The sequence below is a fragment of the Nerophis lumbriciformis genome, linkage group LG35, assembly GCF_033978685.3.
Source record: "Nerophis lumbriciformis linkage group LG35, RoL_Nlum_v2.1, whole genome shotgun sequence".
Classification (NCBI taxonomy): domain Eukaryota; kingdom Metazoa; phylum Chordata; class Actinopteri; order Syngnathiformes; family Syngnathidae; genus Nerophis; species Nerophis lumbriciformis.
In genome coordinates this window covers 6,737,134-6,764,981 of record NC_084582.2, presented here as the reverse complement: position 1 = coordinate 6,764,981, position 27,848 = coordinate 6,737,134, and the positions used below count along the sequence as shown (strand labels likewise).

The following is a 27,848-nucleotide window of genomic DNA, read 5'->3' as shown; positions in this document are numbered from 1 at the left end:
GTAGTCTGAGAGGGATACACAAGTACATGAGCGGGAAGCCCAGAAGAAAGTTGACCTTTGGGACAGAGGAGCCTATTGTATTTCTAGCGTTTTATTATTATACTGCTGCCTCTTTGAGCTGTAATTTGACCCCCTTAACATGCTTCAAAACTCACCAAATTGGACACACACATCAAGACTGGCAAAAATTGCGATCTAATCAAAAAAACAAACCCCAAAACTCAAAATTGCGCTCTCGCGCCCCCTAGGGAGAAAACAGACAAAACTGCCTGTAACTCCCAGTAGGAATGTCGTAGAGACATGAAACAAAAACCTCTATGTAGGTCTCACTTAGACCTACCGTATTTTCCGCACTATAAGGCGCACCGGATTATTAGCCGCACCTTCAATGAATGGCATATTTCATAACTTTGTCCACCAATAAGCCGCCCCGGACTATAAGCCGCGCCTACGCTGCGCTAAAGGGAATGTCAAAAAAACAGTCAGATAGGTCAGTCAAACTTTAATAATATATTGAAAACCAGCGTTCTAACAACTCTGTCCCAAAATGTACGCAAATGTGCAATCACAAACATAGTAAAATTCAAAATAGTGCAGAGCAATAGCAACATAATGTTGCTCGAACGTTAATGTCACAACACACAAAATAAACATAGCGCTCACTTTCTGAAGTTATTCTTCATTCGTAAATCCTTCGTCTTCGGTGTCCGAAGTGAAAAGTTGGGCAAATGTGAGATCCAAAATGGACGGTTCCGTCTCGTCGAAGTCATCGGAGTCAGTGTCACTGTTATCCAGCAGTTCTGTGAATCCTGCCTTCCGGAAAGCTCGGACCACAGTTGTGACCGAAATATCTGCCCAGGCATTTACGATCCACTGGCAGATGTTGGCGTCGTCTGGCGCTGCCTCCGTCTTAGTGAATGTGTGTTCGCCTTCTGTCATCCATTGTTCCCACGCAGTTAGCAGTCTAGCTTCGAATGCCCTGTTGACACCAATATCTAGCGGCTGGAGGTCTTTTGTCAATCCACCCGGAATGACGGCGAGTATTGAATTAAGCGCGTAAGCGTGTCTCTTAATGTGCTGTTATGAGCTAGCAAATATAACAACTACACTACCCAGCATGCAACGATAGTTACGAGCATGCGCGGTAGCCCTGAGAAGCGTTGTATGCTGGCAGTTAGAATGTGGTTATGAGCACGCTGTGAGTAAACGTTGAGAACTCAGTTAACACGCCTCGTCTGCATTATTTATAATTAGACAGACAACACACTTAATAGGAGCCATTTTGGGGTCTTTACATAAACACACAAATGGAAATGAAACGTCACATATCCCAGCATGCACCGCGCGCTTCTTCTTCTTCCGGGGGCGGGTGGTTGCTTACAGTACAAGAAGAAGCGCTTCCTGTTCTATGGGGGCGGGTGCTTACCTTGGCGGTTGCTTGCGTAGAAGAAGAAGCGCTTCCTGCTCTACCGGGAAAAAAGATGGCGGCTGTTTACCGAAGTTGCGAGAACGAAACTTTATGAAAATGAATCTTAATATTTATCCATATATAAAGCGCACCGGGTTAAAAGCCGCACTGTCAGCTTTTGAGTAAATTTGTGGTTTTTAGGTGCGGCTAATGGTGCGGAAAATACGGTATATTTCACAAACTGACAACCCCCAGCAAAAATCAACAGGAACTTTGCAATTCCCCCTTCAAAACAAAAGTTGTGTAAAAACAGTCACCTTTTTTCAAACATTATCTCCTCTGAGCGCGTTTGTCGTGTCGGCTTCAAATTAGCACAGGAGAGAGATTGAACCCTTCTGATTAAAAGTTGATGAAAGAGTTTTAATTACTGCTCTGGTTTGGATTTTATGAGCCCTCATAGTCGGTCCCATCCATGGCTGCTTGCAGCTTTAATTAGGGACCGCAATGTCCCTTTGGGACAGAGGACCCTATTGTATTTCGTGCGTTTTATTATTATTATTATTCCGCCGCCTCTTTGAGCTCTAATTTGACCCCCTTAACATGCTTCAAAACTCACCATATTTGACACACACATCAGGACTAGCGAAAATTGCCATCTAATAAAAAAAAAAAAAAAAAACTCAAAATTGCGCTCTAGCGCCCCCTAGGAAAAGACAGACGAAACTGCTTGTAACTTCCAGTAGGAATGTCGTAGAGACATGAAACAAAAACCTCTATGTATGTCTCACTTAGACCTACATTTCAAATATTGACAACCTCCAGCAAAAATCAACAGGAAGTTTGCAATTCCCCCTTCAAAACAAAAGTTTTGTAAAAACCGGTCACCTTTTTTCAAACATTATCTCCTCTGAGCGCGTTTGTCGTGTCGGCTTCAAAATAGCACAGGAGAGAGATTGAACCCTTCTGATTAAAAGTTGATGAAAGAGTTTTAATTACTGCTCCGGTTTGCATTTTATGAGCCGTCAAAGTCGGTCCCGTCCATCGCTGCTTGCAGCTTTAATTTTACTTGTTTTGGAAAGTCTTAAAGACACATTTTCTTGTTCTATTGGCAGATAATTTTGCTTAGTTCAAATAATATACGCCTAATTTTTGTATTTTTTTTTCTTGTTTTTGAACACTGACTTTTTGCAGTGTATACAGTACATCACTTTACTTTTTCCACATTTTGTTACGTTACAGCCTTATTCCAAAATGGAATACATTTATTTTTCTCCTCAAAATTCTACATGCAATGTAGAATTTTGAATAGAATCACTCCATAATGACAGATTTTTTTTAATTTTTTTTTAACATGGTGCAGATGTATTTAAAAAAATAAAAAAATCATATGTATATAAATATTCACAGCCTTTGCTCAATAGTTTGTTGACGCACCTTTGGCAGCAATTACAGCCTCAAGTATTTTTGATTATGATGCCACAAGCCTGGCGCACCTATTTTTGGGCAGTTTTGCTCTTTCCTCTTTGCAGCACCTCTTAAGTTCCATCAGATTGGATGAGAAGCGTTGGTTTTTATCCAGGATGTCTCTGCACATTGCTGCAATCATCTTAGTCTAGTCAGGGAGGTGACCAATAACCTGATGGTCAGTCTGTCAGAGTTACAACATTCCTCTGTGGAGAGAGGAAACTTCCAGAAGGACAACCATCTCTGCAGCAAACTATCAATCAGGACTATGGTATAGTAGCCAGACAGAAGCCATTTCTTAGTAAAAAAAAAAAATAGTTTGCCAAAATGCACCTGAAAGACTCTCAGACCATGAGAAACAAAATTCTCTGGTCTGATGAGACAAAGCTTAAATTAAACCCAGGCGTGAAAGCCAGGCGTCGTGTTTGGAGGAAACCAGGCACCGCTCATCACCAAGCAAATACCATTGTAGTGGCAGCATCATGCTGTGGGGATGTTTTTCAGTGGCAGGAACTGGGAGCTTAGTCAGGATAGAGGGAAAGATGAATGCAGCAATGTACAGAGACATCCTGGATTAAAAAAACAACGCTTCTCATCCAACCTGATGGAGATTGAGAGGTGCTGCTTAGAGGAATGGGCAAAACTGCCCAAAGATAGGTGTGCCAAGCTTGTGGCTGTAATTGCTGCTAAAGGTGCATCAACAAAGCATTGAGCAAAGGCTGTGAATACTTGCTTTTTTTCAGTAGATTTGCTAAAAAAAAATGTTTATAACTTTTTCACATTGTCATTATGAGAACATCAATGAATGTATTCTATTTTGGAATAAGGCTGTGTCATGACACAATGTGGAAAAGCGCTGTAAATATACACTGTAGAGCTACCGATGTAATGAGTTGTGTTTTAATCACGGACAGACCTCTAAGTTGACTTATGCAATACAGTAAATAGACACAGCTTCGCCCTGCTCATTATGGCGGCCGCGTTGGCGTCCCCTTGAATGGACAGCAGCAGCACAGATGGCATCTACGTATTCATATTTATGCAGGGTTTACTTTCCAGTTTCATGGTACTTTCCTTGTGTCGTCCCCACATTGCACGCGTGTGTTTTGGACGTTGCCGTGCATTTGGACCACACTTGTGTTTTGTAAAAGTTGTGTTTTTTGGAGGTTTGTGTGTGTTTTGGGAGTTGTTGCGCATTTTTTAGTTACATGCATGTGCTTTCTGGGTTTGTGCCCCTGTTTGTGTATAGAAACAGAGCTCAGATCCGGTTTTTACTCACTTTTTAAATAACCAAATTATGCTGGTTCTAAAGCAGTGGGGTCAACTCATTTTCATCAAAATTACAGCTGCTTCAGAGGGCCGCCTAAAATAGCTAAATATAAATACATATAACAATAGAAATGTAGAGTATTAAAGCCTCAATTGCCGCTTTTGTTGTTTACCAACAAAGCTGCTTTGGGCTCACAAGTGACAGATATTGCAGAATTTATATCAAAACACAATTAACCCCCCCGGTGTCTCCTAGTCGCTCAGGCAAATCATACTGTCTAAAAAGGCATTTTTCCATCGATAACATGACATCATCGCACGGGTGCGCTCTTTCAGTCAATTAGGAGAATATACAGTATATACAAACCCCACTTCCATATGAGTTGGGAAATTGTGTTAGATGTAAATATAAACGGAATACAATGATTTGCAAATCCTTTTCAACCCATATTCAATTGAATATGCTACAAAGACAACATATTTGATGTTCAAACTGATAAACATTTTTTTTTTTGCCAATAATCATTAACTTTAGAATTTGATGGCAGCAACACGTGACAAAGAAGTTGGGAAAGGTGGCAATAAATACTGATAAAGTTGAGGAATGCTCATCAAACACTTATTTGGAACATCCCACAGGTGAACAGGCAAATTGGGAACAGGTGGGTGCCATGATTGGGTATAAAAGTAGATCCCATGAACTGCTCAGTCATTCACAAACAAGGATGGGGCGAGGGTCACCACTTTGTCAACAAATGCGTGAGCAAATTGTTGAACAGTTTAAGAAAAACCTTTCTCAACCAGCTATTGCAAGGAATTTAGGGATTTCACCATCTATGGTCCGTAATATCATCAAAGGGTTCAGAGAATCTGGAGAAATCACTGCACGTAAGCAGCTAAGCCCGTGACCTTCGATCCCTCAGGCTGTACTGCATCAACAAGCGACATCAGTGTGTAAAGGATATCACCACATGGGCTCAAGAACACTTCAGAAACCCACTGTCAGTAACTACAGTTGGTCGCTACATCTATAAGTGCAAGTTAAAACTCTCCTATGCAAGGCGAAAACCGTTTATCAACAACACCCAGATACGCCGTCGGCTTCGCTGGGCCTGAGCTCACCTAAGATGGACTGATATAAAGTGGAAAATTGTTCTGTGGTCTGACGAGTCCACATTTCAAATTGTTTTTGGAAACTGTGGACATTGTGTCCTCCGGACCAAAGAGGAAAAGAACCATCCGGATTGTTATAGGCGCAAAGTTGAAAAGCCAGCATGTGTGATGGTATAGGAGTGTATTAGTGGGTAACTCACACATCTGTGAAGGCGCCATTAATGCTGAAAGGTACATACAGGTTTTGGAGCAACATATGTTGCCATCCAAGCAACGTTACCATGGACGCCCCTGCTTATTTCAGCAAGACAATGCCATGCCACGTGTTACATCAACGTAGCTTCATAGTAAAAGAGTGCGGGTACTAGACTGGCCTGCCTGTAGTCCAGACCTGTCTCCCATTGAAAATGTGTGGCGCATTATGAAGCCTAAAATACCACAAGGGAGACCCCCGGACTGTTGAACAACTTAAGCTGTACATCAAGCAAGAATGGGAAAGAATTCCACCTGAGAAGCTTAAAAAATGTGTCTCCTCAGTTCCCAAATGTTTACTGAGTGTTGTTAAAAGGAAAGGCCATGTAACACAGTGGTGAACATGCATGCCCTTTCCCAACTACTTTGGCACGTGTTGCAGCCATGAAATTCTAAGTTAATTATTTGCAAAAAAAAGTTTATGAGTTTGAACATCAAATATGTTGTCTTTGTAGTGCATTCAATTGAATATGGGTTGAAAAGGATTTGCAAATCATTGTATTCCGTTTATGTTTACATCTAACACAATTTCCCAACTCATATGGAAACGGGGTTTAAAGAAAAAAAATCATAATATGACCCCTTTAATGCGCCTTATAATCCGGTGTGCATTTTGTATGAAACTAGACCCGCTCATCGGTAGTGCGCCTTTTAATCCGGTGCGCCCTATGGTCCGAAAAACATGGTATATGGTCTTTGGAGTACCTGATTTTGCAAATAGCGACGCATCATAAGTGGGTTTGTCAAACAAAGGCCCTGCTTTGGTCCAACATCACTATATACTCTGAAATGTTTTTCGAGGTGAACATTCCCAAAGACACACTCTGACATCTTGTAGTCTTTCCAGAGTAAAAGCTGTCCATATAGTGTACCTTAAAGGCCTACTGAAACCCACTACTACCGACCACGCAGTCTGATAGTTTATATATCAATGATGAAATCTTAACATTGCAACACATGCCAATACGGCCGGGTTATTTTAATAAAGTGCCATTTTAAATTCCGCGCGTAATATCCTGCTGAAAACGTCTCGGTATGATAACGTCAGCGCGTGACGTCGCAGATTGTAGAGGACATTTTGGGACAGCATGGTGGCCAGCTATTAAGTAGTCTGTTTCATCGCAAAATTCCACAGTATTCTGGACATCTGTGTTGGTGAATCTTTTGCAATTTGTTCAATGAACAATGGAGACAGCAAAGAAGAAAGCTGTAGGTGGGAAGCGGTATATTGCGGCCGACTTCAGCAACACAAACACGGCCGGTGTTTCATTGTTTACATTCCCGAAAGATGACAGTCAATCTTTACCATTGGCCTGTGGAGAACTGGGACAACAGAGACTCTTACCAGGAGGACTTTGAGTTGGATACGCAGACACGGTACCGTGAGTACGCTTCCAAACATTTGATCGCTTGCCCGTACGTGCGTGCCGCTATGTGCATGTCACGTACGTAACTTTGGGGACTTTGGGGAAATATATGTGCTGTATGAACTTTGGGGAAGTGAACGGTACTTTGGGCTGTGGGATTGAGTGTGTTGTGCAGGTGTTTGAGTTGCATACCTGCCAACTACTCCGGTTTTCCCGTAGTTAGTACGGTTTTCATCAACCTATTCCGGGTTACGGTTGCAGTGATAAAAAAATACGGTTTTTCATTAATTAAAAAAAAAAAAAAATTTTTAAGTTTTATTCACGAAATTGCGTAACAACAATAACAATCGACACTGCTTCCCGTAACTTCCTATCGAGCCATTCTGAATGCCATGCGCGAGGCTATTTATAGCACCACTGCCAAGCACGAGGCACCTGTTGCCATTGTTTCCAAACGAGCGAATGATCATGGAATCAGCCGGAGAAAAATCGCAAACGAGTCTTAAACCGAAAAGAAAACTGCAGTCATTCCGTGAAGAATATTCAAAAGCCTATCCGGGAATAATTATCCGTTCCAAAAAGGGTGAAAACTACGCGAATTGCACCTTGTGCAGACAAGATTTTTCGATCGGACACGGAGGAATTAGCGATGTAAAAGACCACGTTGGGACAAAAAAACACAAGTCTAATGCCGTTGCTAGCGATACAAGTGGAAAACTTTCAACGTTTTTCGGCGCCCAAACAGATTCTTTGGATACATTTGGATTTTAGCCACAAAAAGGTAATGACACCAATGTTATCTATTGGAATTGTTTAGTACTGTTATACTGTTAAAAGTGTTTATACTATTTATGCTTTCAAGTCCAAGTTGAAGAAATCTTGTTAAATGTTGACAGCATAACTACCAAAATACAGAAGTATGTCCTTAATATTTTGGCAGTGCTATTTCTGTTGAAAAGTTAAAATGATTACATTAGAGATGTGATGTGCCACTTTTCAAGTGTCTGATGGCTTAAATTAATTTTCATTAATTTTTCATATTTTGAATTCTTTTGAAAGGCTTACAAAAAAACTACATTTGAATTGTAATTCCATGCTATTGACAGGACTATTAATTTTAATGAAGTTAGCTTACCATGTTTACAGTATGATAATTGTGATAGAAATGTGAATTTTAGGCACAGACTATTTTATACAATTGAACAAGGCAGTAGATTATACAAGCTTGGACAGAAAGTTAATAATGACACCAATTTTTTTTTTAATGGAATTGTTTAGTACTGTTTTACCATTTGTTTACTGTAAAAAGTGTTTATACTGTTTATACTTTCAATTAACAAATTGAAGTCTTGTGAAAGGTTGACAGGATAACTGGCATTAACTGTCAAAATAATTTCAAACTATTGAAGTTAGCTTACAGAATAAACATGTCAATCAACCCATATGATTTTTGCTGTAATATTTTTGTTTTGAAAAGTCACTGTGACTGATAGAAAAGTGATGGTTTTAGCAACATTTTAACCTGTCTGAATACTAATAATCATTTTGCGTCGGGGGGGCGAAGCCTGAACCCCCCACCAGGACTTTGTCCTGGACCTGGGCCTGCAACCCCTGGAACCTGGCTACTAGGTTTTTCTGATTTCAAAAGTTGGCAGGTATGGAGTTGTATTGGCGGGTTGTATGGACGGGAGGGGGGAGGTGTTTGTTATGCGGGATTAATTTGTGACGTATTAAATATAAGCCTGGTTGTGTTGTGGCTAATAGAGTATATATATGTCTTGTGTTTATTTACTGTTTTAGTCATTCCCAGCTGAATATCAGGTCCCACCTGCCTCTCACAGCATCTTCCCTATCTGAATCGCTCCCACTGCCCTCTAGTCCTTCACTCTCACTTTCCTCATACGCGAATCGTTCATCCTTGCTCAAATTAATGGGGTAATTGTCGCTTTCTCGGTCCGAATCGCTCTCGCTGCTGGTGGCCATGATTGTAAACAATGTGCGGATGTGAGGAGCTCCACATCGTAGATGTTCTCTACTAAATCCTTTCAGCAAAAATATGGCAATATCGCAAAATGATCAAGTATGACACATAGAATGGACCTGCTATCCCCGTTTGAATAAGAAAATCGCATTTCAGTAGGCCTTTAACACCAGTGTTGTATAAGACTTCCTTAGAGCTTTTCTTACAATGTTTGTTGTTTTTTTCCCCAGAGGGAGCCACAGCCAGCGAGCATAAGGCCTTAATGTCAGAGTTAAAGATCCTCATCCACATCGGCAACCATCTGAACGTCGTCAACCTGCTCGGAGCCTGCACCAAAGCAAATGGTCAGATTCAACGCACCAAATGAGCCTTGTACTGTTTGTGTGTCTGAACAGATGCTCCGTCCTCATGGGAACTCTGTAACTTGTCCCTTGGTCACCTCTGCGCAAAATCCCTTTTTAGGGGCGGGGGGAGGGGTGTTTATTGTGTTGTTTCGCTGCACTGCAGTTGATGCTTAAAGCGCAAAACAACTCTATGAAATATATTATATAAACAACAAGGGAAAGCAGATGTCACATTAGGGATTTCATTTCCTTCTTTTATTTATTTTTTTAATTACTGATTAGGAAAGCAGAAGTGACATTTGCATTTGAAACAAGATCACATTGTGACTGACAAATAATTGAATTGAAAAACAAAATGGGGAAAGTGGATAAGAGTCTTACACAATTAGTGCTATTTTCCTTTTAAAACTCTCAAAATAGACATAAAAGTGTGTCTTTTTTCAACTCCAAATGTGATAATTTACATTATAAACAACCCAAAATATTTAATTTCTCCATCTTAGGCCACTTTGTTTCATTTTTCTGTTGGATTCCTAAGCCAAAAAGACAACATTGAAATTAACAGCAGTGAGTTTTAAGCATAATTTTAGCAATTATTTTCTGTTACGCCCCAAAGAAAAAAACATTAACGTTGTTTTGTTAGTCTGTGACAGTAATGATTTAAAGTGCATCAATTTGCCTGAAATAAAATTTTAAAAAACATTTTGTAAACTATAAACATTTTTTGACAGACTTGAACCATTTACTACTGAGTAATGAATGTAACTAATAATATAATACACCTAATATATAAATAAACTCAATAAATATTCAAATTGATCAGCAACATTAACTCAGGAGCATAATAAATGAAACAATTTAACCTACAAAACAAAAATGAATACCATAATTTGTGCTTTTTTTTTTTTTTAATCAAAATGAAGAAGTTAGAATTAATGGCCACAAAACAGGTGAAAAAAAACAATATTCCTAAAGGATTTAAATTTCAAATTGCATGCCAAAGTCAAATTTTAGGAAGCAGTGATGAAATTTTCCAGCGTTCAAGATACCGTATTTTCCGGACTATAAAGCCCACTTAAAATCTTTTTTTTTTTTTTTAAACTCAACGGTGCGCCTTATAACCCGGTGCGCCTATTGTAAGGAATACTTTTGGTTGAGCTAACCCACCTTGAAGCAATTTTATTTGGTACATGGTGTAATGATAAGTGTGACCAGTAGATGGCAGTCAAACATAAGAGATAAGTGTAGCCTGCACCGTTTGATGTGCTTCAACAAACAAGTATTATGGTGTGTGTATAAGGTAAGACATATTATCTGGTGTTCTGTTTCGCAATATTGTGCAAAAGCAACTTTTCTTACCTTCTGGTACCTGCTGATCTGTATTTGGGATCTGCATAAATCCTGAAAAATTGCGCGCGTCCGCCTTTGTAGTCCGTGTCGACACCGTAGTCGATAATCCACTTCTTTTTCTCTATCTTCTTGTTATGGGACATTCATCCTCCGCTGTTGTCATTTCAAATATAAAGTAGTGTAAAGTTCTTACTTATATCTGTCAGTAAACTCGCCATGAAAGCGCTAAAACATACCGGTGTAGTGAGTTTACATTATTTACCTAAGGAAATTTAGTTATTGATTGATTGATTGAGAAGTTTATTGATATCTTAAAGAATTGATTCCATGTAATGCTTTAAAAAGGCAAATGGATAGCCCAAAAAGCCAAAAGGCTTGTTTCCATTGTGGTCCATATTAGAGAGTTCCGGTCGGACGGTTTTTCACGGGACACATTTACGGCCTTGTTGTTTCCGGATGATGAGATGCTGCTCCGTTATTGATTGAAGTCTGAATGTCAAAACAGTTAGCTCCATCTTTTGACACTTCTTCCACTCCCGTCCTTGCACGCTACACCGCTACAACAAAGATGACGGGGAGAAGACGCTGCCGAAGGTGAGCCACCTAAATAAGACCGCCCACAAAACGGCGCATCCGGAAGCGACTGTCAGAAAGCGACTTGAAGATGATCTGTAAAACATAATCTATGCAACATTTTGACCAAAGAACCACCATTACATGTTATGTAGACCACAAGGAAGTGATTTAAATTTAGAAAAAAATAATAATAATATGACTCCTTTAGGGCAGCACGGTGAAACAGGGGTTAGTGCGTCTGCCTCACAGTACGATGGTCCTGGGTTCGATCCTGCGCTCTTTCTGTGTGGAGTTTGCATGTCCTCCCCGTGACTGTGTGGGTTCCCTGAGAGTACTCCGGCTTCCTCCCACCTCCAAAGACATGCACCTGGGGATAGGTTGATTGGCAACACTAAATTGGCCCTAGTGTGTGAATGTGAGTGTGAATGTTGTCTGTCTATCTGTGTTGGCCCTGCGATGAGGTGGCGACTTGTCCAGGGTGTACCCCGCCTTCCATCCGATTGTAACTGAGATAGGCTTCAGCGCCCCCCGCGACGCCGAAGGGAATAAGCGGTAGAAAATCGATGGATGACTCCTTTAGTGGGCCTTATAATCCGGTGCTCCTTATATATGAAAAAAATCAAAACTAGACCATTCGTCGGCAGTGCGTCTTATAATCCGGTGCGCCCTATGGTCCGGAAAATACGGTAGTTTTCAGTAAGTTTTCATAGTGCAGGAGAATTTGCTTACCGTATTTTTCGGACTATAAGACGCAGTTTTTTTCACAGTTTGGCCGGGGGTGCGACTTATACACAGGAGCGACTTATGTGTGAAATGATTAACACATTACCGTAAAATATCAAATATTATTTAGCTCATTCACGTAAGAGACTAGACGTATAAGATTTCAGTAGATTTAGCGATTAGGAGTGACAGATAGTTTGGTAAACGTATAGCATGTTCTATATGTTATAGTTATTTGAATGACTCTTACCATAATATGTTACGTTAACATACCAGGCACGTTCTCAGTTGGTTATTTATGCCTCATATAACGTACACTTATTCAACTTATTAGGGACCGAGTCCCTTTGGGACAGAGGACCCTATTGTATTAATAGCGTTTTATTATTATACCACCGCCTCTTTGAGCTGTAATTTGACCCCTTTAACATGCTTCAAAACTCACCAAATTGGACACACACGTCAGGACTGGCGAAAATTGCGATCTAATCAAAAAACCAAACCCCAAAACTTAAAATTGCGCTCTAGCGCCCCCTAGGAAGAAAACACAGACACAACTGCCTGTAACTCCCAGTAGGAATGTCGTAGAGACATGAAACAAAAACCTCTATGTAGGTCTCACTTAGACCTATATTTCATACACTGACAACCCCCAGCAAACATCAACAGGAAGTTTGCAATTCCCCCTTCAAAACAAAAGTTGTATAAAAACAGTCACCTTTTTTCAAACATTATCTCCTCTGAGCGCGTTTGTCGTGTCGGCTTCAAATTAGCACAGGAGAGAGATTGAACTCTTCTGATTAAAAGTTGATGAAAGAGTTTTAATTACTGCTCCGGTTTGGATTTTATGAGCCCTCAAAGTCGGTCCCGTCCATCGCTGCTTGCAGCTTTAATTTAAATTGCCTTTCAAATGTCTATTCTTGGTGTTGGGTTTTATCAAATAAATTTCCCCCAAAAATGCGACTTATGTGTTTTTTTCCTTCTTTATTATGCATTTTCAACCGGTGCGACTTATACTCCGAAAAATACGGTAATTTAAAAAAAAAATCTTATTGTAGTTTTATGGTGCATTTATAGATGATATACCGTGGGATGAGAATTGACCCCAAAATGCATGGTGTCTTATTATTATTATTATGATCATTTGTGTGTGAACAGGCCCACTCATGGTGATCGTGGAATTCTGCAAGTATGGGAATCTATCCAACTTCCTGCGGGCAAAAAGAGAGTTCTTCCTCCCGTATCGGGTACCTCCCACCCCCTCTTATTGTTTCCCTTACAAAAAGGCACCAAGGCGTGGTCGGTTTGACCCATTTCTCTATTTAGGATCGCTCTCCCAAAACTCAGAGCCAGGTGAGACGGATGATGGAAGCCGGCCAAATGGACCAAAGAGCTCGCGTCCAGCACGCCCCTTCCTCGCCATCCCCCTCCCCGCTCATGCAGGGTCTCCACACGCCATCCTCCGACACGCCCAAGCTGGAGAAACGTGAGTTTTGTTTGAGTGTGTATTCATAGCTCCGATGTGGCTTTCATCTTTTTTTTTTCCTTTCTCCAGTGGAGGATTTGTGGAAAACGCCTTTGACCATAGAAGATCTCATTTGCTACAGTTTCCAAGTGGCTCGTGGGATGGAGTTCCTGGCATCCAGAAAGGTTCCTTATTAGAACTGTAGCAATTAGTCTGGGGGCGCTGGTGATTTGTCTCTAGGGGTCTTCTTCACAGGAAGTATTTTGCAGAGCTGATCATTAGGATGTTGAAGAAACACTGATTGCACATGAACATTATTTTATTCCTGCTGGCTGAAGACTCATTGATGTCCCATGCAGCCTATTTTTCATGCTAATAACACAAAGCAGGGCCCCGTTTACAAAAGCTTATCATTCAGTTGTTCGGGATTCTTGTTTAAACCTGGGAGTATTATAGTATTTCATGAATGCGACAGTCCTATTGTTGCATGGCAGCTGCAGTAATTCATATCAAACCAGGCCGTTCTTCTCCGTCGAGCCTTTTCCAAATGTTCTTTGCTTCTAGGTTGGGGTGACTTTGCAAGGTTTGAAGATTAGTTGATAAAATGTACCATATTTTTCGGAGTATAAGTCGCACTGGAGTATAAGTCGCATTTCTGGGGGAAATTTATTTGATAAAACCCAACACCAAAAATAAATAAAGAATAGTGAACAACAGGCTGAATAAGTGTACGTTATATGAGGCATAAATAACCAACTGAGAACGTGCCTGGTATGTTAACGTAACATATTATGGTAAGAGTCATTCAAATAACTATAACATATAGAACATGCTATACGTTTACCAAACAATCTGTCACTCCTAATCGCTAAATCCCATGAAATCTTATACGTCTAGTCTCTTACGTGAATGAGCTAAATAATATTATTTGATATTTTACGGTAATGTGTTAATAATTTCACACACAAGTCGCTCCTGAGTATAAGTCGCAACCCTATGAAAAAAAACTGCGACTTATAGTCCGAAAAATACGGTACATTAAGTAGGTGACCAAAAGATTCCTGATTCAAAATTCATTCCTTTATCGCTATTTTAATACCACTGAATGGAATTTGTCCTGGTGACACATACTCTACTCAAGTTCTCCATGCTAACGTTAGCATGCTAAATTCTACAGCTAATTTTGCAGGAGTACACCTCAGTCATATAACTTGGTACTTGACACAGGCTAACTGTAAGCATGCTAACAAGAATTATTCCGTACTTTAGGCGCACCGGGTTATAAGGCGCACTGTCGATTTGTGAGAAAATGAAAGGGTTTTAAGTGCGCCTTATGGTCCAAAAAATACGGTAATCTTGATATTGATCGGAGCTGTTTATCTATTTTATGGAGGAATGTAGTTACCGTATTTTTCGGACTATAAGGGACGGCGTGGCGCAGTGGAAGAATGGCCGTGCGCGACCCGAGGGTCCCTGGTTCAATCCCCACCTAGTACCAACCTCGTCATGTCCGTTGTGTCCTGAGCAAGACACTTCACCCTTGCTCCTGATGGGTGCTGGTTAGCGCCTTGCATGGCAGCTCCCTCCATCAGTGTGTGAATGTGTGTGTGAATGGGTAAATGTGGAAGTAGTGTCAAAGCGCTTTGAGTACCTTGAAGGTAGAAAAGCGCTATACAAGTACAACCCATTTATCATTTATCATTATAAGTCGCAGTTTTTTTTTTTCATAGTTTGGCCGGGCTCCAGTGCGACTTATGTTTTTTTTCTTTTTTATTATGCATTTTCGGCAGGTACGACTTATACTCCGAAAAATACGGTAATCATAGAACTGGCATCCAATGTTATTAAAACAGTATAGATTTTGAATCAAGGATCAATTGTGAATCGAATTATTAATGGAATCCTGTGGCGCTTAAAGATTCACAGCCCTAATATTCATGTTTAAATAGCTTTTACTGAAAATTCATATTGGCTCCAAATGAAGTTAAAGTTAAAGTACCACTGATAGTCACACACACACACTAGGTGAGGTGAAATTATCCTCTGCATTTGACCCCATCCCCTTGTTCCACCCCCTGGGAGGTGAGGGGAGCAGTGAGCAGCAGCGGTGGCCGCGCTCGGGAATCATTTTGGTGATTTAACCCCCATTCCAACCCTTGATGCTGAGTGAGGGAGGTAACGGGTCCCATTTTTATAGTCTTTGGTATGACTGGGCCTGGGTTTGAACTCACCACCTACCGATCTCAGGGCTGTGTTGACATTATTATTAATATTGACCATTAATAATCGTTATCGGCCCTGGAACAAACTTATTGGTCGATCTCTATAGTAAAGGGAACTCAAAATAAAGTTTTTCTTAGGGACCCAATTTAGTCAGCTAGCTCCACATCACCATACTTGCCAACCCTCCCGAATTTTCCAGGAGACTCCCGAAATTCAGCACCTCTCCCGAAAACCTCCCGGGACAAATATTCTCCCGAAAATCTCCCGATTTTCAGCCGGAGCTAGAAGCCACGCCCCCTCCAGCTCCATGCGGACCTAAGTGAGGACAGCCTTTTTTCCACGTCCGCTTTCCTACGATATAAACAGCGTGCCTGCCCAATCACGTTACTCCATACGAGGCGTCCGGCATACTGCCGATGAGCATGGTGCAGATGGAGAAGATCTTCTCTGCGTCCGTGTTGGCGCACACGTTGCCAAAGCCGACGCTGGTCAGGCTGCTGAGGGTGAAGTAGAGGGCGGCGATGTACGAGCTGCACACCGACGGGCCGCCGACCGTGTTGTTGACATAGGGCATCTCCAGGCGTTTGCCCAGCTCATGGAGCCATCCTCGGGGAAGAGACGGGAGGACAACAGGGTGACAAGAACTAAATCATCCAGACTAGAGATACATTGTATTGTAGCCGAGTGTCCTGGGTTCGCCTACAGTGTATTTATATAAGAGAATAATAAACGGGAGACATTAGAGCAGGTTCGGGAGCCACCGCTTCTTTAATGTAAACTTCACACAACTTCTTCCACAACCACACACACCCTACGTCACAGCCCTACGGCAACTGTGGAGGGACAAAACTCCTCCTCCTTACCTAACACACTCCGGTAACTTGGGACACCCTGAACTGTTTGTTACAGTATTATTATGTTTATCTTACCTAAAAAAAATATATTTATTAATTAAAAAAAAAAAAAAAAAAATGTTTACTATATTTTGCTAAAAACATCAAAATTAATTGTATTTTTATTTGTATTTTTTCTGACTCCTTATTACATCCAGCCATAGAATTATACTTTAAAATAAACATATTTGAAATAATTAATTTTAAATGATCATCCATCCATTTTCTACCGCTTAATCCCTTCGGGGTCGCGAGGGGCGCTGGAGCCTATCTCAGCTACAATCGGGCGGAAGGCGGGGTACACCCTGGACAAGTCGCCACCTCATCACAGATAGACAGACAACATTCATACTCACATTCACCCACTAGGGCCAATTTAGTGTTGCCAATCAACCTATCCCCAGGTGCATGTTTTTGGAGGTGGGAGGAAGCCGGAGTACCCGGAGGGAACCCACGCAGTCACGGGGAGAACATGCAAACTCCACACAGAAAGATCCCAGGACTGCTCAGGACTTTCGTATTGTGAGGCAGACGCACTAACCCCTCTCACACCGTGCTGCCCTTTAAATGATCATAATAATTCATTTAAAATGACCATATTTAATTATCAAAATAATTGCTTGTTTATCAACAACTTTATCATTTTATTCATTACATTTTGAAGCTTTCAGAAGCAAAGTTATGTTATATCCCTTAAAGGCCTACTGAAATGCGATGTTCTTATTTAAACGGGGATAGCAGGTCCATTCTATGTGTCATACTTGATCATTTCGCGATATTGCCATATTTTTGCTTAAAGGATTTAGTAGAGATCATCGACGATAAAGTTCGGAACTTTTGGTCGCTGATAAAAAAGCCTTGCCTGTAACGGAAGTAGCAGATGATATGCGCGTGACGTCACAGGTTGTGGAGCTCCTCACATCCGCACATTGTTTACAATCATGGCCACCAGCAGCGAGAGCGATTCGGACCGAGAAAGCAACGATTTCCCCATTAATTTGAGCATGGATGAAAGATTTGTGGATGAGGAAAGTGAGAGTGAAGGACTAGAGGGCAGTGGGAGCGATTCAGATAGGGAAGATGCTGTGAGAGACGGATGGGACCTGATATTCAGCTGGGAATGACTAAAACAGTAAATAAACACAAGACATATATATACTCTATTAGCCACAACACAACCAGGCTTATATTTAATATGCCACAAATTAATCCCGCATAACAAACACCTCCCCCCTCCCGTCCATATAACCCGCCAATACAACTCAAACACCTGCACAACACACTCAATCCCAGAGCCCAAAGTACCGTTCACCTCCCCAAAGTTCATACAGCACATATATTTCCCCAAAGTCCCCAAAGTTACGTACGTGACATGCACATAGCGGCACGCACGTACAGGCAAGCGATCAAATGTTTGGAAGCGTACTCACGGTACCGCGTCTGCGTATCCAACTCTAAGTCCTCCTGGTAAGAGTCTCTGTTGTCCCAGTTCTCCACAGGCCAATGGTGAAGCTTGACTGTCATCTTTCGGGAATGTAAACAATGAAACACCGGCCGTGTTTGTGTTGCTGAAGTCGGCCGCAATACACCGCTTCCCACCTACAGCTTTCTTCTTTGCTGTCTCCATTGTTCATTGAACAAAATTGCAAAAGATTCACCAACACAGATGTCCAGAATACTGTGGAATTTTGCGATGAAAACAGACGACTTAATAGCTGGCCACCATGCTGTCTCAAAATGTCCGCTGCAATCCGCGACGTCACGCGCAGACGTCATCATACCGAGACGTTTTCAGCAGGATATGTCACGCGAAATTTAAAATTGCACTTTAGTAAACTAACTCGGCCGTATTGGCATGTGTTGCAATGTTAAGATTTCATCATTGATGTATAAACTATCAGACTGTGTGGTCGGTAGTAGTGGGTTTCAGTAGGCCTTTAAGATTTATTTATGCAAGTTTGAAGTATCAATTATCTAAACACAGTTTTGTTTGCATATATATATATATATATATATATATATATATATATATATATATATATATATATGAAATACTTGACTTGGTAAATTCTAGCTGTAAATATACTCCCTCCCACCTCCCGAAATCGGAGGTCTCAAGGTTGGCACATCACGTTGAAAATGTTCAATCCTTTTGAGTTTAATTGCTGGCGGCGAGTTCGTCAAGCTAAATTTTACATATCAAACAACAGCGCGACCCTGAGCCTTGCAAGCAGACTGTGCATGGCGGCGTCCTTTCAGAGCAGCTGCGGCGGCCGGCAGACAAAGACCAGTCCCGCATATCAGCGAGCCTTCAAACAGTGTAAAACTAACAGATGATTAAATCCCACGTACACTAACAGGGGGGAGTCCGCCACGTGTTGTTAAGACAACAGAGCATAGCGCTGTGTACTTTAGTGTGTGCGAATGCTTACTGCTGACATACACAATCATGCACGTGTCTGCAGTGTTGTGATGCATCTGTGGTCCCGTGTGTATCCACAGTGTATCCACAGAGACCTGGCGGCGCGCAACATTCTGCTGTCAGAGAACAACGTGGTGAAGATCTGCGACTTCGGCCTGGCCCGGGACATATACAAAGACCCCGACTACGTCAGGAAAGGCAACGTACGACAACGTCATCGTTTTTAGGAAGGTGCGATTCTCTGCCTTGCTTGAAGCCTCGGTTGTACTGTATGCTCTCGCAGGCCCGACTGCCCTTGAAGTGGATGGCTCCTGAGAGTATCTTCGACAAAGTCTACACCAGCCAGAGTGATGTGTGGTCCTTCGGAGTGCTCCTCTGGGAAATCTTTTCACTGGGTAAAACTTTTTATCAAGACATATCGGATGAGAAGAGAAAGGTTGGACAGAGGATGTGTGTGTGGGGTCGCGATTGAAGTGTAAATCTGGGTCTCAGAGCAATTGGATCCTGTGTTGGATTTTCGTTCAAGCAGATTAAATCTTCATGCCCCACTATATTACTTTGTTCTGTCTTCCCTCCTTTGTCCAGGTGCATCTCCCTACCCGGGAGTGCAGATTGATGAAGACTTTTGCAAACGATTAAAGGACGGGGTCAGGATGAGATCGCCCGAGACAGCGTCCCCCGAAATGTAAATTGTACAAATACACACTCTTCACTCAAAGTACTTTTTGATAGGATGAGGTTGGTATTTTGTGGCTGCAAATGACGTTACAATATTAGAGATACTCGGCAGTTTGGGAAATTATTAACCCTGTAAGACCCAAATATAGAAAAACCTAAAAAATATATATATATTTGACCTTTTAGATCAGAGGTCGGGAACATTTTTGGCTGAGAGAGTCATGAAAGCCAAATATTTTAAAATATATATCCGTGAGAGCCATATGATATTTTTTTAACACTAAATACAACTAAATGCCTGCATTTTTAAGTAAGACCAACATTTTTAGAGTATGATAAGTCTCTTATTCTTTTTAATAGCATTGTTATTCTGAAGCTAACCAATAATAAAGAAAATACTTCTTACCTTTAATGCGACTTCTTGAACACGTGCGGTAGAAAACAGATGGATGGATTAGAACATACTTGCCAACCTTGAGACCTCCGATTTCGGGAGGTGGGGGGAGGCGGGTGGTCGGGGTGGGGCGGGGGCGTGGCTAAAAGGGGAGGAGTATATTTACAGCTAGAATTCACCAAGTCAAGTATTTCATATATATATATATATATATATATATATATATATATATATATACATATAAATAAGAAATACTTGACGTTCAGTGAATTCTAGCTATATATATATACATATATATATGTATATGCATGTATTTTAATATATATATATATATATATATATATATATATATAAATAAATGTATATATACACACGTATATATATATATATATATATATTTATTTTATTATATATATATATATATATATAAAATAAATACTTGAATTTTAGTGTTCATTTATTTACACATATACACACACATAACACTCATCTACTCATTGTTGAGTTAAAGGTTGAATTGTCCATCCTTGTTCTATTCTCTGTCACTATTTTTCGAACCATGCTGAACACCCTCTCTGATGATGCACAAAAGTGCTTTCATCAAATGCACTAGATGGCAGTATTGTCCTGTTTAAGAGTGTCACAACATTGCTGTTTACGGCAGACAAACTGCTTTACGGTATACAAAAACGTGACTGCTGTTGTTGTGTGTTGTTGCCGCGCTGGGAGGACGTTAATGAAACTGCCTAACAATAAACCCACATAAGAAACCAAGAACTCGCCCTCCATCATTCTACAGTTATAACGTGATTGGGCAAGTATGCTGTTTATATTGTGGGTTAGCCTGAATTTCGGGAGATTTTTGGGAGAAAATGTGTCCCGGGAGGTTTTCGGGAGAGGCGCTGAATTTCGGGAGTCTCCCGGAAAATCCGGGAGGGTTGGCAAGTATGGATTAGAATGCATGAGAATGTTTTATATTTTTAACGTTATTTTTAACACTGTGATTACCAGCAGAATTATTCATTACTTATCGTGTTAAGCAATGCCAGCTAAGATTTATCTGAAAGCCAGATGCAGTCATCAAAAGAGCCATAGGTTCCCTACCCCTGTTTTAGATGTTGTTGTAGGAGGCATTTGAACACAACACAAGGGTAGAATGTATACTATCCATGTATAGAGAAAATACTTCAGGCAGTGATGTAGTGGAGGGAATACAACCTGTTTGAGCTCACTGTAACAAGCCAGCTATTTTGACTACCACATTCACCCAGTGTTGTATAATTGCAACAATTATATAACAAGCTCTAAATCAAATTTGATGCATCTGTTCCACAATAACTACATATGTACATGCTCTAGACATTGTAATAACAACCAAAAATATATATAAAAGACATTTTACTTACTTGAATCTAATGAATCCTGTCCAATGAAACAAATAGATGTTCGAAGGAAACCTTGAGAGGTTGTGTGAGTTCATGGCCAGAAGGCGCGACTTATAAACAAATGTACGATCCAATAGCCTTGTGAGACTGAACAATAGGACCCAATGACTATGTAAATGTGGTAAAAAAAAAAAATATATATATATATATATATAACGGATTGTTTTTTAGGATGGTTAAAAGTTATGTTGTAATTTTACAACAAGGAGTGTTACAGGGTTAATGTCCTTGATCTTATCTGATAATCTTCCTGGGTATTCCCAAGCGGTCTTGTGCAAAGACCCGCATTTTCCTGTGGACAATTAGTGGCAACCCACTTCTATACAAACCTACTTTTGCAAAATGTACTGCAGAGCACGATATTTCGAAACTCAGGAGGAAGAACACAAATGAGTAATATAAGATTATCATCATTGCCAAGGTTCATTCAAATGTATCATTTTTTGACAAGCCCACTTTTGGGGATGGGTACCAAACTCAGTACTTTTATAGGCACCGGCCAAAGCTTGTCAGTACTACCAGGTTTTGATTCCCCTAAAATCAAACGGTGCCATATTTCGGTATCTTTTTTTTTTCACGTGACATTACGTACGGTTGCTCAAGTACTTGGCCGAGAAACAAGCATGCAGAACTCAGAGCGGAATCAGCCGGAGTGCCACTAGGTAAAGTTGCAATTTCCCATGCCAACAATGCAAGAAGAAGGCGCTTTAAATGTACACCAAGGCTCCAACTTTTATTTTTTTTAAAATGTTAATTTACATTGGATTTGCCATAGACACGCTACCGATTAGCACTAGAGATGTCCAATATCGGCCGATAAATGCTTTAAAATGTAATATCGGAAATTATCGGTATCGTTTTTTTTTTTTTATTATCGTTTTTTTAATTATCGGTATCATCTTTTTTTTGTTTGTTTGTTTTTGTTATTAAATCAACATAAAAAACACAAGATACACTTACAATTAGTGCACCAACCCAAAAAACCTCCCTCCCCCATTTACACTCATTCACACAAAAGGGTTGTTTCTTTCTGTTATTAATATTCTGGTTCCTACATTATATATCAATATATATCAATACAGTCTGCAAGGGATACAGTCCGTAAGCACACATGATTGTGCGTGCTGCTGGTCCACTAATAGTACTAACCTTTAACAGTTAATTTGTCTCATTTTCATTAATTACTAGTTTCTATGTAACTGTTTTTATATTGTTTTACTTTCTTTTTTATTCAAGAAAATGTTTTTAATTTATTTATTTTATTTATTTATTTTTTTTAAAAAGGACCTTATCTTCACCATACCTGGTTGTCCAAATTAGGCATAATAATGTGTTAATTCCACGACTGTATATATCGGTATTGGTAATTAAAAGTTGGACAATATCGGAATATCGGATATCGGCAAAAAAGCCATTATAGGACATCCCTAATTAGCACTTTTAAATGTTGTAATGAAAACAACAACTAAGATACACGCTACAATCAAACAGCTGGTGTGTACTAACTGCAATACTTACAGTATGACCACTTTGTAGGGTGCAACCAACGACAAGACTGTCAAATTCAACTTAACGGCAAAGTCTACTTCTTGCTAAGGCAGCACACCATAGCCAATACACTACTGCCCTCTAACGTCTTGGAATTGCAACTGCATGCAAAGTCTACTATATGATACAGTACTTGCAAATGAGACACAGAAGTGTAAGAAAACAAGGTAACAGCTGGACAGCACAGCTCAGTGTTACATGTTAAATAATTAAAAAAAAAAATAGATTTTTTTGTTAAAACAATTACTGTATTTTTCGGACTATAAATGGCTCCGGAGTATAAGTCGCACCGGCCGAAAATGCATAATAAAGAAGGAAAAAAACATAAGTCGCACTGGAGTATAAGTTGCATTTTTTGGGGAAATGTATTTGATAAAACCCAACCCCTAGAATAGACATTTGAAAGGCAATTTAAAATAAATAAAGAATAGTGAACAGGCTGAATAAGTGTACGTTATATGAGGCATAAATAACCAACTGAGAACGTGCCTGGTATGTTAACGTAACATATTATGGTAAGAGTCATTCAAATAACTATAACATATAGAACATGCTATACGTTTACCAAACAATCTGTCACTCCTAATCGCTAAATCCCATGAAATCTTATACGTCTCGTCTCTTACGTGAATGAGCTAAATAATATTTGATATTTTACGGTAATGTGTTAATAATTTCACACATAAGTCGCTCCTGAGTGTAAGTCGCAAACTATGAAAAACACTGCGACTTATAGTCCGAAAAATACGGTAACACATTTGAACATATCAAAAATTGGTACCCTTGAGTGCTGTTATCTTAAGGACTGGGAATTGGTACCATACCGACTCAGATGTGAAAACTACTCATCAATACTTCTATAATCCATGTCAACATTTAGAACATTGGATATGCAGCCTCAAAAAAGGGCATAAATAACTTTAGATAGGGGAAAAAAATAATTATTATTGTAAATATTTCTTTACACAACTTATTACAATCTTTTTCCACTTGTGTCATTTCTTTTGGAAAAAAAAACACTTAGATAAACACAAAATACAAAAACACTAACTTCAGAATAGTACTGTTATCCCTTGACCAATATGCTTATTATTGTGCTTGCAGTTTGCATCCTACTAAAAGTGTTTTTGCCGCTCAATTAGGTACCCTAATAGTATTAGCGCCTCAGTGGAATGGGGCACACACTATATATATTCTTGACACTTTTTTAATGAGTCATCAATCCTAGAGTTTTTGCACAAACGCAGGTTAAGGCCGATGCTATTTGTGACTGTGCTGCCCTCTGCTGGTAGATATGGCATCATGTTGGCGTGCTGGCATGGGGAGCCCAAGGAGAGGCCCACCTTCCCGGCCCTGGTGCAAATCCTGGGAGATCTGCTGCAGGACAACAGTCTACCTGTGAGGCTTCAACTGCTACTAGAATAACTATCTAAACATTTTTTTGTAATAAATTAAGAAAATATCCCTGCCTTCAGGATGGGAAGGACTACGTCCCCCTGAATCAGTCGCAGAGCTCAGAGGACGACGGCTTCTCACAAGCCTCATCACGCCCTCCGTCTGAGGAGGAACTGAGGCTCGCCTGCAAGACCCTGCCAACTAGGTACCCTTGCAACGTTACGTGCTGACTTTATGTCCTATGCCATCGTCATAGTGATTTTAGAACAGACCTGGGCAAATTAAGGCCCGTTAAGCTTTTCAATCTCTTCCGCCGGACATTCCCAAATCATTTTTTTTAGATCTTTAAGATGAAACTGTAGCTGCCATTATGATGTGCAGTGATGTTTTCAAATGACCGGAAGTCTTGAGCTATACAAACTATTTCAATGGTTGGAACCTGTGCTTTTGCATGATATACTAGTGACTATGGTAATCTAATTAGTTATTATGGTAATCTAAGTCACAGCAGCTCAGACGAGGCACCAAGCAGTGTGGGTGGGGAGCGTTTCCACAGAGTGTTTCCAGAGCGGCCAACCTGAAATGCTGGTGTCAGGGACAGACGCGGAAGGAGATTTTCACAAGAAAGTTCTAAAGCTTAGTGATGTATCAAATATATGAGATTGTAGGTGGGGTTTTTCTTTTTACCATTCGCATTCATATTTCATATTTGTTGCATTTTTGTTGCGTTTCGCTAGATTGTAAAATATGTCGATCGAGAGTGTGTGTTCATTTGATCATCTATTAATACTCCCAAAAATCTGGTTTCTTTTACCCTTTCGATGTCTACTCCGTCTATTTGTATTCGTGTATGATGCTCTTTTCTACTGTTACCAAATAGCATTATTTTAGTATTTGGCCACCTGCCTTGACTCACATATGAACTTGAAGTGCCATCCCATTCCTAACCCGTAGGGTTCAATATGATGTCGGTCCACTTTTTGCAGCTATTACAGCTTCATCTCTTCTGGGAAGGCTGTCCACAAGGTTGCGGAGTGTGTTTATAGGAATTTTCCACCATTCTTCCAAAAGCGCATTGGTGAGATCACACACTGATGTTGGTGGAGAAGGCCTGGCTCTCAGTCTCCGTTCTAATTCATCCCAAAGGTGTTCTATGGGGTTCAGATCAGGACTCTGTGCAGGCCAGTCAAGTTCATCCACACCAGACTCTTTCATCCATGTCTTTATGGACCTTGCTTTGTGCACAGTCATGTTGGAAGAGGAAGGGGCCCGCTCCAAACTGTTCCCACAAGGTTGGGAGCACGGGATTGTCCAAAATGTTTTGGTATCCTGGAGCAGTCAAAGTTCCTTTCACTGGAACTAAGGGGCCATGCCCAACTCCTGAAAAACAACCCCACACCATAATTCCTCCTCCACCAAATTTCACACTCGGCACAATGCAGTCCGAAATGTACCGTTCAATATGATGTTGGTCCACTTTTTGTAGCTATTACAGCTTCATCTCTTCTGGGAAGGCTGTCCACAAGGTTGCGGAGTGTGTTTATAGGGATTTTCCACCATTCTTCCAAAAGCGCATTGGTGAGATCACACACTGATGTTGGTGGAGAAGGCCTGGCTCTCAGTCTCAGTTCTACTTCATCCCAAAGGTGTTCTATGGCAGTGGTCCCCAACCACCGGTACCGGTCCGTGGATCGATTGATACCGGGCCGCACAAGAAATTAAAAAAATATATAATAACAAATTTAATTTTATTAAATCAACATAAAAAACACAAGATACACTTACAATTAGTGCACCAACCCAAAAAACCTCCCTCCCTCATTTACACTCATTCGCACAAAAGGGTTGTTTCTTTCTGTTATTAATATTCTGGTTCCTACATTATATATCAATACAGTCTGCAGGGATACAGTCCGTAAGCACACATGATTGTAATTTTTTATGACAAAAAAAAATAAAAAAATAAAAAAAATACCCCCCCGGTCCGTGGGAACAATTGTCAAGCGTTGACCGGTCCGCAGTTACAAAAAGGTTGGGGACCACTGTTCTATGGGGTTCAGGTCAGGACTCTGTTCAGGCCAGTCCAGTTCATCCACACTAGACTCTATCCTGGAGCATTCAAAGTTCCTTTCACTGGAACTAAGGGGCCAAGCCCAGCTCCTGAAAAACAACCCCCCGCCATAATTCTGATCATTTGGGTGGGTGGCCAAATACTTTTGGCAATATAGTGTATGTTGTCAATATTCAGTGTTTTATCCTTCATAGTTAATATTGTAAATCCCACATTCTTTATTTTCATGTACATTCTGGGTGTCTCATTCAGTAAAAAAATGAAAATTCCATTCCGTTTTTTAAGGTGGTCTGTCATAACGTTTTTAACATTCAATCAGACATTATTGTGAGGTTTTGTATTAGTGTTCCTAAAAATAGGACCCAAGCACACATACTGTACAGCGGATTTTCACAGTTTTCATAGATAGATATACATACCCCAGTCCCCAGACATATTTTTTTCCTCTAAATTTGGCCCACCGAGTCAAAATAATTTCCCAGGTCTGTTTTAGAAGATGTCAGTCTCTCACAGTGCGCTTCTTTTCATCACTACCTGTATATCACATTTCAATTCATCATATTCCATTTGCTGAACTCTGACCCTCCTCATCAGCAGGTATTATAACTGCGTGCCCTTTGGCGGCGGTGTGTTTGTGGGACCCTCAAAGACATGCCAGCCCACAGTGAAGACATTTGAAGAGCTGCCCTTAGAGATTCACCCTCAAACGAACACTCAAGTAAGCTCTTTTAATGATGATATTATTAGCCATTCTGCAAGGGCAGAGACTACGCCGGTCTCCTCGGACCTTGATCACATTATCACTCCAAGGTAAAGACGATAAAGTCTGCTGCTTTTTTTTTTGAATGATGTGATAAATGAGTCAGCTGGGAGAGGCTCTAGCTCACCTATGAACCTAAACATATAGGTAGGGATGATGTTTGATAAGAAATTATCGAGTTCGAGCCCATTATCGAATCCTCTTATCGAACCGATTCCTTATCAATTCTCTTATCGAATCCAGATAGGTTGTTGTATATGGAAAAAAACACAATATTTGGTTTAACAAAAGCTCACTTTTATTTTTTCATTTATTTTATTATTGACTGTTACCCCCCTAAAAAAAAAAAAAAAAAAAATATTGACTGTTGTTACCCAAAGTATATTAAGTGGGATTTTTCAGAAAAATAAATATATACAATAACACAAAAACAACCCGTCTCTGTGATCACTATAGGTGTATAAATAATAATAAAGTGTGAAATAAAATCAGTCCCTTGGGCACAAAACTGAAAATAATACAGCTCTCCAAAAAGTGCACTTCTGCTGCTATTGGAACATACTAACTACACACACTATGACACTAAGAACAACACAGTCATCAATCAACATTCTTCCAAAAAATTATTTCGATGGGGGAAATACACGACTGGCAGCCATTTTAAGTCCTCAAAACATCCATTGAAACAGTTTTTCAATAAACATCTT

General features: G+C 40.3%; 1 protein-coding gene and 1 long non-coding RNA gene across 2 annotated transcripts in view; one reads left to right on the top strand and one right to left on the bottom strand.

Annotated features, from left to right (window-relative positions):
• LOC133575062 (uncharacterized) overlaps positions 1-27,848 on the bottom strand; it is a 71,367-nt gene that overhangs the window by 34,688 nt on the left and 8,831 nt on the right. The window lies entirely within an intron of this gene.
• The window catches only part of flt4 (fms related receptor tyrosine kinase 4), a 228,676-nt gene that overhangs the window by 194,063 nt on the left and 6,765 nt on the right, over positions 1-27,848 (top strand). Inside the window, exons 19-28 of the mRNA XM_061927512.2 lie at positions 9,085-9,198; positions 13,006-13,094; positions 13,174-13,333; positions 13,403-13,497; positions 18,931-19,053; positions 19,134-19,245; positions 19,436-19,535; positions 24,208-24,313; positions 24,391-24,515; positions 26,976-27,099. Of these exons, the coding sequence (XP_061783496.2) occupies positions 9,085-9,198; positions 13,006-13,094; positions 13,174-13,333; positions 13,403-13,497; positions 18,931-19,053; positions 19,134-19,245; positions 19,436-19,535; positions 24,208-24,313; positions 24,391-24,515; positions 26,976-27,099 (1,148 nt within the window). The remainder of the gene's footprint in view (positions 1-9,084; positions 9,199-13,005; positions 13,095-13,173; positions 13,334-13,402; positions 13,498-18,930; positions 19,054-19,133; positions 19,246-19,435; positions 19,536-24,207; positions 24,314-24,390; positions 24,516-26,975; positions 27,100-27,848) is intronic.